The following is an 11,418-nucleotide window of genomic DNA, read 5'->3' on the forward strand; positions in this document are numbered from 1 at the left end:
AATGGCGTGAACCCGGGAGGCGGAGCTTGCAGTGAGCTGAGATCCGGCCACTGCACTCCAGCCTGGGTGACAGAGCGAGACTCTGTCTCAAAAAAATAAAAAAAAAAACTAAGGATCTCTGGAGGCAGGGGCTGGGGAAAGAAGAGAAGGGGGTGTTGATAAGAGGCGAGGTCATTAGGAGCGTTCTGCACTCCCCTCTTCAGTGATCAATAAAAATGGTAACTCACGTATGAATGTTTACTGAGTGCCGACATCACAGTAAGTACAGAAATCGTCTGGCGTCACCACTTCGGTGTCACCACTGCAACATCCAGCCCAGTTGAGGGTTTCATGTCGTTGCACAGCAGGAAACTCAGCCTCAGAATGGTCGTCTTGTCTTGCTTGAGGTCTCAAGGCTGGTCAAGGGCGTGGCTCCCAGGCCTCCAGTGCCAGAGCTCAGGACCGTCTGGGTCCAGGACAGCTTTGGTGTTGAGTGGGGTGAGAGCTGAGCTCTATCCTGTGGCCCTTTTCCCAGCTGCTAGGAGGTAACTTACTCCATTGGTGGCTTCTCCCCCTGAGCAGGTTCCTCATGAGAGTGCTGGACTCCTATGGGGATGACTACCGGGCCAGCCAGTTCACCATTGTGCTAGAGGTGAGTGTTGGGCCTCCAGGAGGGTCAGGAACTGGGAGCCCAGGACGCAGCCATCACCTACCTCCCCCTCCTCCCCGCCAGGATGAGGGCAGCCAGGGCACGGATGCTCCCACCCCAGGCAATGCTGAGAATGAGCCTCCAGAGAAAGAGGCACTGTCCCCGCCCAGAAGGACTCCTGCACCCCCAGAACCTGGCAGCCCAGCGCCCGGCGAGGGGCCCAGTGGACGGAAGAGGCGGCGAGTGCCGCGGGATGGACGCCGAGCGGGAACTGTGCTGACTCCAGAGCTGGCTTCGGTGCAGGTGAGGAAGTGGGGGGACTCAAGGGGAGGGGCCGGGGCCCCAGAGCTGGCTCCGATGCAGGTGAGGAGCGGGGGGACTCAAGGGGAGGGGCTAGGGCCAGGGCTGGGCCGAGTCAGGTTCAGGGCTCTTGCGTTTTGGTTCTGCACCCTGAGGGGCCCAGGGCTGGGGAAAGTGGAAGAAAGGAGGTAACCAGGATGTGTTGGAGGCCTAGGATGAGGCAGGGAAGTAGTTGGAAAAAGTGGGGCAAAGGCTTGGGTGAAAGGAGGCAAAGTTGGAAAGGGAAGGAGGAAGACCTGGAGAAGGAAAAATAGACAAGGCTAGGAGTAGAGAAGAAGGAAGGATCAGAGGAAGGATCAGAGAAGATGGGGTGGAAGGGAAGGCCCAGTGTGGGGAGGAAAGCTGGAAGAACATCTGGACCCAGGAACACTGGGATTGCTCTGAGGTGTGAGGAGGAAGGTGACTGGCCTAGGAAGACAAGAACGGTGAGGCTGGCTGGGTGCAGTGGCCCATGTCTGTAATCCCAGCACTTTGGGAGGCCTACATGGGGAATCACTTGATGCCAGGAGTTTGAGACCAGCCTGAGCAACATACTGTGACTCCCATCTCTACCAAAAAGAAAAAAACATGTTAGGCATGATTGGCATGTGCCTGTAGTCCCAGCTGCTTGGGAAGCTGAGGTGGGAGGATCACTTGAGCCTGGGAGGCAGAGGCTGCAGTGAACTGTGATGGCACCACTGCACTCCAGACCCTGTCTCTTTAAAAATCAAAACAAAACGAAAACAAAAATGGTGAAGCTGATGGGATTTTTCTGGATTCTCAGGCCTATTAACACCTTGTTCCTTCTCTCCTGCAGATTAAGGTCGAGGAAGACTTTGGCTTTGAAGCAGATGAGGCCCTGGATTCCAGCTGGGTTTCTCGGGGTCCAGACAAACTGCTGCCCTACCCAACTCTGGCCAGCCCAGCCTCTGACTGACCCATGCCCAGTAAACTGAGCCCACGCTCACCCTGGCCACCGTCTGCTGGTTCCCACCGCTGATCACACACATGCCACGCTCTGGGGTTGGTGTTCACATTTTTATTGGGAGCCGTGGGAGGGGCCGCCTCTGTCAGTGAAGGTGCTCACAGTTTCTTCAGCCACTCCAGGCTGGGGCCCTGAGGGTCCTGGGGGTGGCTGGGCACGTCCGGCATGTTCCCATCATCACGGACGGGCACTGTGGGACAGGAGGTGGGCCACTGAGACCAGCAGGTCTCCAGAGTCCCGGAGAGAAGAGCTGGTCTGTCGCTTTATGTTCAGAGAGGGAAGGGGGACCCCAAGGCTGAGAGGAGGGGAAGGGTCAGAGAATCAGTGATGCAGAAAGAGGCAGGAAATACAGAGACTGAGAGACATGGAAAACCAGAGAGAGAGAGAGCGAGCGAGAGAGAGCTAGGGTCGAAAGAGATGGGGAAACAGGACCGAAACCTGAAAAGATGGAGACAGAAAACAACACAGATGGGAACCCAGAAAGGTAATAGAAACTGGAAGCACAAACACAGAATAGGATACGAATTATCGCTCAATTCTTAAAAAATGGAACGGGAATCCAGGCGCCACTGCTGAATCTCTGATGCCTGCTCAGGAAACAGCTGCCCGTAACTGCCCCTACCCCAGCACAGGGAGGCTGGGCCCATCCCAGGGATCCCTGCCTGGCCCCTACTCACCTGGGTAGTTGTAGGGCGTGGCCTCGTTGATCATGATGGAGTACTTGACGTAGGGGCTGAATGTGGGCATAATTATAGCTGTGGAGAGACACAGGGGTGAGCCCCAGGGGAAGGTGGCTCTGAGGAGAGGGGAAGAGAATCTGAGCCTTGGCAAAGATAAACTGCAAAGCGGGAGGGCAGCGGGGAGGGCCTCCAGGAGGATCCTTGGTACCCTGGGATCCCTACTTATAGACAGGAGGGCTTAAAACTCTTTCGGGGGGTTAAGTGGAGGTAGGGGTGGGAGTCTAACACTCACAGATACAGGGGGCCTAGAGGAGGAAGCACTGGGGTTGGTCGTGGAATGAGTACGTTTTGAGTGTAGGGGTCATCATGGAGCATCCTGTGGGTAGTGTCATGGGACTATTCTGGAGAAATTAAGACTGTTACACGTTTGGCCAGGCACAGTGGCTCATGCCTGTAATCCCAGCACTTTGGGAGGCAAAGGTGGGCAGATCACCTGAGGTCAGGAGTACACGACCAGCCTGGACAACATGATGAATCCCCATCTCTACTAAAGATACAAAAAAATTAGCCAGGCATGGCGGCAGGAGCCTGTAATCTCAGCTCCTCAGCAGGCTGAGGCAGGAGAATCCCTTGAGCCTGGGAGGCAGAGGTTGCAGTGAGCCCACATTGTGCCACTGCACTCCAGCCTGGGCAACAGAGACTCTGTCGCAAAAAAAAAAAAAACTGTTACAAACTGGAGAAGAAAGGTTTGGGCAAACAACAGTCACTGACAAGTCACAGTCCATCTAGGGTGGGAGCCAGGAGTCCCGGGGGATGGGGTATAGTGCATATGAAGAATGTTCTAGGCCAGCACTGTCTGACAGATGGTAAGACCCAGGTATATAATTTTATATCTTTTAGTAGCCACAGTAAAAATGAGATATAGATGAAACAAATTTTAAGAAACATACTTGGCTGGGTGAGGTGGCTAATGCCTGTAATCCCAGGATTTTAGGAGGCCGAGGCAGGTGGATCACCTGAGGTCAGGAGTTCGAGACCAGCCTGACCAATGTGATGAAACCCTGTCTCTACTAAAAATACAAAAAATTAGCTGGTGTAGTGGCGTGCACCTGTAATCCCAGCTACCCAGGAGGCTGAGACAGGAGAATCGCTTGAACCCGGGAGGCAGAGGTTGCAGTGAGTTGAGATGAGGCCATTGCACTCCAGCCTAGATGAAAGTAAAACTCCGTCTCAAAAAAACAAAAACAGACCAAAAAAAACCATGGTATATCCAAACATCACTTCAACATGTAATCAACAAAAGATGATTGGTAGTTTACACACTTAGTTATACTAAGTGTTTGAAATCCAGTGTGTCTTATACCACCTCAAATTCATACCAGCCTCACTTCAAGTGCTCAGTGGCCAGGTATGGCTGGTGGCTGCCAGATTGAACAAGTGTTCAGAACCTTACCTAGTGCCTGGCTGGTGGACCAACAGTACTTACAAGACCTGGCAACTCTTCAAAAATGCAGAATCCCATGCCCCACCCCAGACCTACAGAATCAGAACCCACAGTTTGGCCGGGCGCAGTGGCTCACTCCGGTAATCCCAGTACTTTGGGAAAGCGGATCACTTGCGATCAGGAGTTCAAGACCAGCCTGAACAACATGGTGAAACTTCATCTCTACTAAAAATACAAAAATTAGCCAGGCGTGGTGGTACGTGCCATCCCTGTAATCCCAGGGGTGGGCAGTGGCTCACCCAGCACTTTGGGAGGCTGAGACGGGCGGATCACGAGATCAGGAAATCGAGACCATTCTGGCTAACATGGCGAAACCCTGTCTCTACTAAAAATACAAAAGAATTAGCCGGGCGTGGTGGTGGGCGCCTGTACTCCCAGCTACTCGAGAGGCTGAGGCAGGGGAATCCCTTGAACCCGGGAGGCTGAGTTTGCAGTGAGCTGGGATCGCCTCACTGCACATTAGCCCGGGTGACAGTAAGACTCCATCTCCAAGAAAAAAAAAGGCCCCATCCCTGCAGGAACTGCGGTGCTAATTAAGGTGTGAGTAGCACAGTTCCAGGGCTGAGGTTTTCAATCAGCAAGACAACACATTAGGATCATAGGGGGATTTTCACAAGACACAGATTCCCCAGCCCCACCTCCAACCAAACTAACTCAATTCAGAATGTGGGAGAGGGGAGATGAAAGGGAGGAGGAGGATCTGGACTTTATTTTTGGTGCTCAGGTGTTGCTAATGCATAAGCAGGGTTGAGAACGTCTCATTTAGAGGGGTTAAGAGCGTATTGGGTAGGGGGAGAGGAATGCGGGGGACGGTGGAGGCGTTATAATGGGTATGGGGATAGACAAGGGGATGTCGCGGGGGTGCAGACACACTGGAGGGGAGCCGAGGGAGGCGACAGGGCTTTAGGGGTACAAGATGGAGGGATGTAGGGGGACGGGGGTGGACGATGCAAGTTTGCGCCTGAAGCACTCACGCACCGAGGCCCCCGATGACGAAGGACGCGACCAGCACTGGCTCCTTGTCCCAGGCATTCTTGAGGAAGGCGCCGAGTCCTGAAGGGGTGGCGAGGAGGGTCACCCCTGCAAGTGGCTGCCCCCCGTGACCTCTAACCCTCGCGTGCCACCCCTGCCCTGGAGGAGCCCCCTCGTGACTTCTGCGTCCCCCTCCAGCACGGATCCCATCGCCTCCACCACTGCCCTGCCGCACCTCATTCCCAGGACCGCCCAGAGGTTCCCGGTACCACCGAGCCCCGTGCGCCACCGGCACCTGCACTTACTTGCAGCCATCTTGGTCTCGGCGGCGACACCGGCGAGGACGCGGAGCACTCTGGGAGTTGTGGTCCCTACGCGCGAGAAACCGCTCCCTGGGTTGCGCGTGCGCCCTGGAGCAGAAGTGGAGGAGAAACAGGACGCGGAGCACTCTGGGAGTTGTGGTCCCTCTGTGCAAGGTACGGCTTTCGGAGTCTGCGCGTGCGCACTAGCGCAGAACAAAGATGGAGCCGCGGAGGTAAAGGAAGTAGTGCCAAGAGCAAGCGCAAGCCTGACTTCGCGGACCTGCGTGGAATCTCCTTAGTCTCTGCCTAGAAGTCGCTCCGGGGTAACTAGTCCTCCTACTGAGACCACCTAAGGCGGAACAAAATAGTCCTCATTTTATAGTTTATGTATGAAAGCCCATTTTACAGATGAAGAAACTGAGCCCGGGAGAAGGTGAATGACTAACCTTTCCTTCGAGGTCTCAGCTCAACATCAGCTCGTCCTGGAAGCGCTAGGTCTCATCCCAGATGGGTTAGGAGCTTTCTGCGGGCTCTCACAGTGCCCTGTTACCGCCAGTATAGCTCAGATCACTTAAGAAACTGACCTGGTCTGGGTCTGTCAGTCGGACTGGTAGCAGCTGCTTGAGAGCAGTAACGAGTCTGAGTTCCCTCTGTGCCTGCCAACATCGCACAGCGAGGGTCTGCCACGTAATAGGTGCTAATCTTTTTTTTTTTTTTTTTTTTTTCTGAGACTGAGTCGCCCAGGCTGGAGTGCACTGGCGCAATCTCGGCTCACAGCAACCTCCGCCTCCGGGGTTCAAGCGATTCTCCTGCCTCAGCCTCCTGAGTAGCTGGGATTACAGGCGCGCGCCTCCACACCAGGCTAATTTTTCTATTTTTAGTAAAGACGGGGTTTCTCCATGTTGGTCAGGCTGGTCTCCAACTTCCCGACCTCAGGTGATCCGCCCGCCTTGGCCTCCCAAAGTTCTGGGATTGCAGGCGTGAGCCACCGCGCCCGGCCTATAGGTGCTAATTTTTATCAATCAATCAATCACAATATCACAGCAAGAGCCTGGCACATAATAGGTGCTAATTTTTATCTGTCAACCAATCTATCGATCAATTAATCACAGCAAGGGCCTGGCACGTAATTGGTGTTAATTTTTATCTATCAATCAATCACAGCAAGGGCCTGGCACTTAACAGGTGCTAAATTTTATCTATCTATCTATCATAGCAAAGGCCTGGCACATAATAGATGCTAATTTTCTATCTATCACAGCAAGGGCCTGGCACATAATAGATGCTAATTTTTATCTATCTATCTATCTATCTATCTATCTATCTATCCATCTATGTATCACAGCAGGGGCCTGGCACATAATAGATGCTAAATTTTTTTTCTTTTTTTCTTTCTTTCAATCACAGCAAGGGTCTGGCACATAATAGGTGCTAATTTTTTTCTATCTGTCAATCACAGCAAGAGTCTGGCACATAATAGGTTCTTTTTTTAAAAAACAGATATCTTTCTGTCTGTCTGTCTGTATTTGAAGACATGGTCTCACTCTATCACCCAGGCTGGAGTGTGGTGGCACAATTTATTTATTTTTTAGACAGGGTCTCGCCCAAGCTGCTCTTGAACTCTGGGGCTCAAGCGATCCTCCTGCCTCCGCCTCCCGACTAGTATTTGTTTCTAGAGTTAAATTAATGAACACCACAGGTTATGACTGACCCCCCTGCTAACCTTTTCCACAGCGCTATAGGGCTATGACACAGTCACCCACAGGCCCCCACCTCGATCCTCTCTTCCCTAAACGACGATCTGGGTCTGGCTTTCTGATGTTTCCTCATTTCCTGGGAGGGGAGAGGATGCAACCAAGCCCTGACTCCAGCTCCAGCAGATATCTGCCTACCATGGCCCTGGTGCTGATCCTCCAGCTGCTGACCCTCTGTGAGCCGCCCCTTCCTTCTCCCTGGGTTCTGGGATGGGGTGGGGGGGCAGAGAGAGAGAGAGAATGGAGACCCAGACACCCTGCAGGGGGACCAGGCAGCACTAGCTGGAGCTTTGGGATTCTAGGTTCAAATAAAGAACACGACTGGGGCCCAGACCCCTGGGTCCTAAAGCAAGGGAACACAGATTCCCGAAAGAGGAAGGAGGCGGGGACAGGTATCTCTGGATCTTGAGGCAGGAAGAGGATAGGGGACAGGGAGGACTCCTAGATTCTCATATGGGAGGGGGATGGAAGCCAGGACTCCTGATTCCCTGGGAAAAGGGGGCTGGGAACAGGGCTCTTAGCTCCTGAGAGAAGACGGAAATGGGGACCCAGATTCCTGAACCCAGGAGAGGAGAAGCTCTGCCCCCTGGAAAGGTGGAGTTCAAGGGCCTGAACTCTTGGGTGCCCAGGCCAGAGGGGTCCGCGTTCAGACTTCTTCAGTAGGTGGGCAATGGAAGTCCGATTTTCTGTCTACGGAGACAGGAGGAGGGAGGGATAAGATTCTCATTTCCCAGAGGAGACAGGAGCTGGGGACTCAGATTCTGGGGCTACCAGTGAGATGGGGCTGGCCACAAGGGGCTTTGAAAGGAACTCGCTGTCGGGCACAGTGGCTCACGCCTGTAATCCCAGCACTTTGGGAGGCTAAGCCAGGCGGATCACCTGAGGACAGGAGTTCAAGAACAGCCTGACCAACATGGCGAAACCCTGTCTCTACTAAAAATACAAAAATTAGCCTAGTGTGGTGGCGGGCACCTGTAGTCCTGGCTACTAGGGAGGCTGAGGCAGAAGAATCACTTGAACCTGGGAGGCAGAGGTTGCAGTGAGCTGAGATCACACCACTACACTCCAGCCTGGGCAACAGAGCAAGACTCTGTCTCAGACAAAAAAAAAAAAAAGGAACTAGTCCCTCAACCTTCTACAGGGCCTCTGTGTCACACGGACATTACTCCATCTGGTGAGTAGCTGCCCCATCCACTCTCCTTTATGTCGCTGACACCCCTTTTCCAACTACTCAGATTTTATTTTGGTGCCCAATCCCATCCCAGAAGTCCTTATTTTCCTCCCTCCCTCCCTCCCTCCATTCCTTCCTTCTTTTCTCATTCCCCTTAGTGGTCATTATAGGTGAGTACTGAAGAGCAGGAACTTCTGAGGCAGAGGCCTCAGTTTCACCATCGTATTCATTTATACGACTTTGAACAAGCCACAGCTTGCTAAGACTCCATTTCCTTCTCTGTAAAATGGGCCGCTGTGAAATTTCATCAAATCACATGTGCAAAACCCTGAGCCTGGCACAGTGCAGGGCTTAAGAAATAGGATCTTGGACTGGGCACAGTAGCTCATGTCTGTAATCCCAGCACTTTGGGAGGCCGAGGCGGGCGGATCATGAAGTCAGATCGAGACCATCCTGGCTAACACGGTGAAACCCCATCTCTACTAAAAATACAAAAAAAAAAAAAAAAAAAACGGGCGTGTTGGTGGGCGCCTGTAGTCCCAGCTACTCAGGAGGCTGAGGCAGGAGAATGGCTTGAACCTGGGAGGCAGAGGTTGCAGTGAGCCGAGATCACGCCACTGCACTCCAGCCTGGGCGACAGGGCGAGACTCCGTCTCAAAAACAAAAAAACAAACAAAAACCTCTTGGAGATATTTCAATGTCACTATAGCTATTTCTACCTTTTTATTTTATTTTATTTTATTTATTTTGAGATGAGTCTCTGTCGCCCAGGTTGGAGTGCAGTGGTGCGATCTCAGCTCACTGCAAACACCTCCTGGGTTCAAGGGATTATCCTGCCTCAGCCTCCCGAGTAGCTGGGACTACAGGCATGCACCACAGTGCCCAGATAATTTTTGTATTTTTAGTAGAGACAGGGTTTCACCATGTTAGCCACGCTGGTCTGGAACTCCTGACCTCAGGTGATTCCTCTGCCTTGGCCTCCCAAAGTGCTGGGATTACAAACATGAGCCCCCTCACCTGACCCTTATTTTTATTTATTTATTTTTAAAGATGCTTCATTCTGTCACCCAGGCTGGAGTGCAGTGGCTCTATCATAGCTCATTGCAGCTTCGAACTCCTGGGCTCAGGCAATCCTCCAGCCTCAGCCTCCCAAAGTGCACATCATCATGGAGTTCTCACTCTGTTGCCCAGGCTGCAGTGCAGTGGCATGATCTTGGCTAACTGCAACCTCCGCCTCTAGGGTTCAAGCAATTCTCCTGCTCAGCCTCCCAAACAGCTGGGACTACAAGCTAGCACCACCACACCCGACTAATTTCTGTGTTTTTATTTGAGACAGGATTTCACCATGCTGGCCAGGCTGGTCTTGAACTCCTGACCTCAGGTGATCCACCCACCTTGGCCTCCCAAAGCGCTGGGATTACAGCCATAAGCCACCACACCTGGCAGCCTTCCTATACTCTTATGTGATTTGTGAATAAGTGATGTCTGCCAGTACTGTCATTTGTCCTCTAGTTTTGTCTTTTAGCATACACAACTTAAGAAATTTGAAGTGGTCAAATTAATCTTTCATAGAACTTCTTATTTTATATTTTAAGAAGCCTTCCTTACCCCAAGACAAATATATTTTCCTATAGTTTTTTGAATAATTTTATAGTTAAAAAAATGAAACACAGGTAGGTCTTTAATTAATCTGAAAGTTGTTTTGGGAAATGGTGTGAGGTAGGGATCCAACATTTTTTTTTTCTTCCAAATAGTAAGTTTTGGCAACTCTTGAAATACTATATTGCAAATATTCTGGAAAGTTATTTAAAATTAGAGTTCTGGCTGTCTGTGGTGGCTCACACCTGTAATCCCAGAACTTTGGGAGGCCAAGGTGGGAGGATTGCTTGAGGCTGGTAGTTTAAGACCAGCCTGGCCAACATAGGGAGACACCCCCATCTCATTACTTAAAAAAAATAAAATTACAGAGTTCTGGGACCTGACTACTGTGTTTACAAACTGTGGAGTAAAGCTCAGAAGTTTCTGTCCTGCCCCTCTGATTTGCACCTGGTTTTAACAAGCTGTGATTGTAGTCCAGTCTCTCCCTGATTTTACAAACAGGAAACTGATTTTACAAACAGGAAACTGAGACTGAGAAAGAGGCAGTAATCGTTCAAGGTGATTTTCCTCCTTCCCCAACTTCCCTGTCATCTTCTGGGGCTCCCAGGAGGCCCGAGGACCCAGGCAGCCCCGTTTATTCAGTCCCCCCAGCTTTATACCACAAGCCATGGCTGGGAGCTCAGCCGGCTACAGTTGTGACCCCTGGGGTCAATGTGACCTTGAGGTGCCGGGCACCCCAACCCGCCTGGAGATTTGGACTTTTCAAGCTTGGAGAGATCAGTCCCCCTCTCTTCCGGGATGTGTCCTCCGAGCTGGCAGAATTCTTTCTGGAGGAGGTGACACCAGCCCAAGGGGGAAGTTACCACTGCTGCTACCGGAGGCCAGACTGGAGGCCGGGTGTCTGGTCCCAGCCCAGCGATCCCCTGGAGCTGCTGGTGACAGGTGAGGTCCTGGGGTCAGGGAGGAGAAGCGGGTGGAACAAGGGAGGTGGGGGAGGGACAGAGAGATCCAGGGAAAGAGAGAGCGAGGCGGGCAAACTGATAGATTCATAGACACAAGAAGACAGACACAGAGATACTGGGGGAGAGAGGGGGCGGGGCAGACAGAAAGAGAGAGAGAGGTAGAGTGAGGGGAGAGAGAAAGAGACAGAGGCAGAAGGAGAAAGAGAGGCAGAGAGAAAGAGAGACCGAGGCAGAGAGAGAGACAGAGAGACAAAGAGAAAGAGACAGAGGCAGAGAGAGGAAGAGAGAGACAGGCAGAGAGAAAGAGAGAGACAGGCAGAGAGAAAGAGAGAGACAGGCAGAGAGGAAGAGAGAGACAGGCAGAGAGGAAGAGAGAGACAGGCAGAAAGAGAGAGGCAGAGAGAGACAGAGAGACAGGCAGAGAGAAAGAGAGAGGCAGAGAGAAAGAGAGACAGGCAGAGAGAAAGAGACAGGCAGTGAGAGGAAGAAAGAGACAGGCAGAGAGAGAGAGAGGCAGAGAGA

General features: G+C 52.1%; 3 protein-coding genes across 5 annotated transcripts in view; 2 read left to right on the forward strand and 1 right to left on the reverse strand.

Annotated features, from left to right (window-relative positions):
• Positions 1-1,941, forward strand: part of TFPT (TCF3 (E2A) fusion partner (in childhood Leukemia)) — a 17,880-nt gene extending 15,939 nt beyond the window's left edge. The window contains exons 4-6 of one of the 3 annotated variants that reach the window (XM_011979418.1): positions 562-631; positions 713-931; positions 1,785-1,941. In XM_011979418.1, coding sequence (XP_011834808.1) covers positions 562-631; positions 713-931; positions 1,785-1,904 — 409 coding nt within the window. In that variant the 3' untranslated portion in view covers positions 1,905-1,941. Of the gene's footprint in view, positions 1-561; positions 632-712; positions 1,152-1,784 lie in introns of those variants that run through there. The other 2 variants (XM_011979426.1, XM_011979412.1) reach the window with 2 other exon arrangements.
• A 45-nt stretch (positions 1,942-1,986) lies between these two features.
• NDUFA3 (NADH dehydrogenase (ubiquinone) 1 alpha subcomplex, 3, 9kDa) lies at positions 1,987-5,479 on the reverse strand. The gene is made up of 4 exons (XM_011979407.1): positions 5,414-5,479; positions 5,115-5,189; positions 2,630-2,707; positions 1,987-2,142 (listed from the first exon to the last, which is right to left on the reverse strand). The coding sequence occupies exons 1-4, from the start codon at positions 5,421-5,423 to the stop codon at positions 2,051-2,053; spliced, it is 255 nt and encodes an 84-aa protein (XP_011834797.1). The 5' UTR covers positions 5,424-5,479; the 3' UTR covers positions 1,987-2,050.
• Positions 5,480-7,281: 1,802 nt separating this feature from the next.
• OSCAR (osteoclast associated, immunoglobulin-like receptor) overlaps positions 7,282-11,418 on the forward strand; it is a 7,026-nt gene continuing 2,889 nt past the window's right edge. Inside the window, exons 1-4 of the mRNA XM_011980060.1 lie at positions 7,282-7,340; positions 8,306-8,338; positions 8,494-8,505; positions 10,577-10,876. Coding sequence (XP_011835450.1) covers positions 7,304-7,340; positions 8,306-8,338; positions 8,494-8,505; positions 10,577-10,876 — 382 coding nt within the window. The 5' untranslated portion in view covers positions 7,282-7,303. The remainder of the gene's footprint in view (positions 7,341-8,305; positions 8,339-8,493; positions 8,506-10,576; positions 10,877-11,418) is intronic.

This window comes from Mandrillus leucophaeus, unplaced genomic scaffold, assembly GCF_000951045.1.
Source record: "Mandrillus leucophaeus isolate KB7577 unplaced genomic scaffold, Mleu.le_1.0 Scaffold104, whole genome shotgun sequence".
NCBI classification, from domain to species: Eukaryota; Metazoa; Chordata; class Mammalia; order Primates; family Cercopithecidae; genus Mandrillus; species Mandrillus leucophaeus.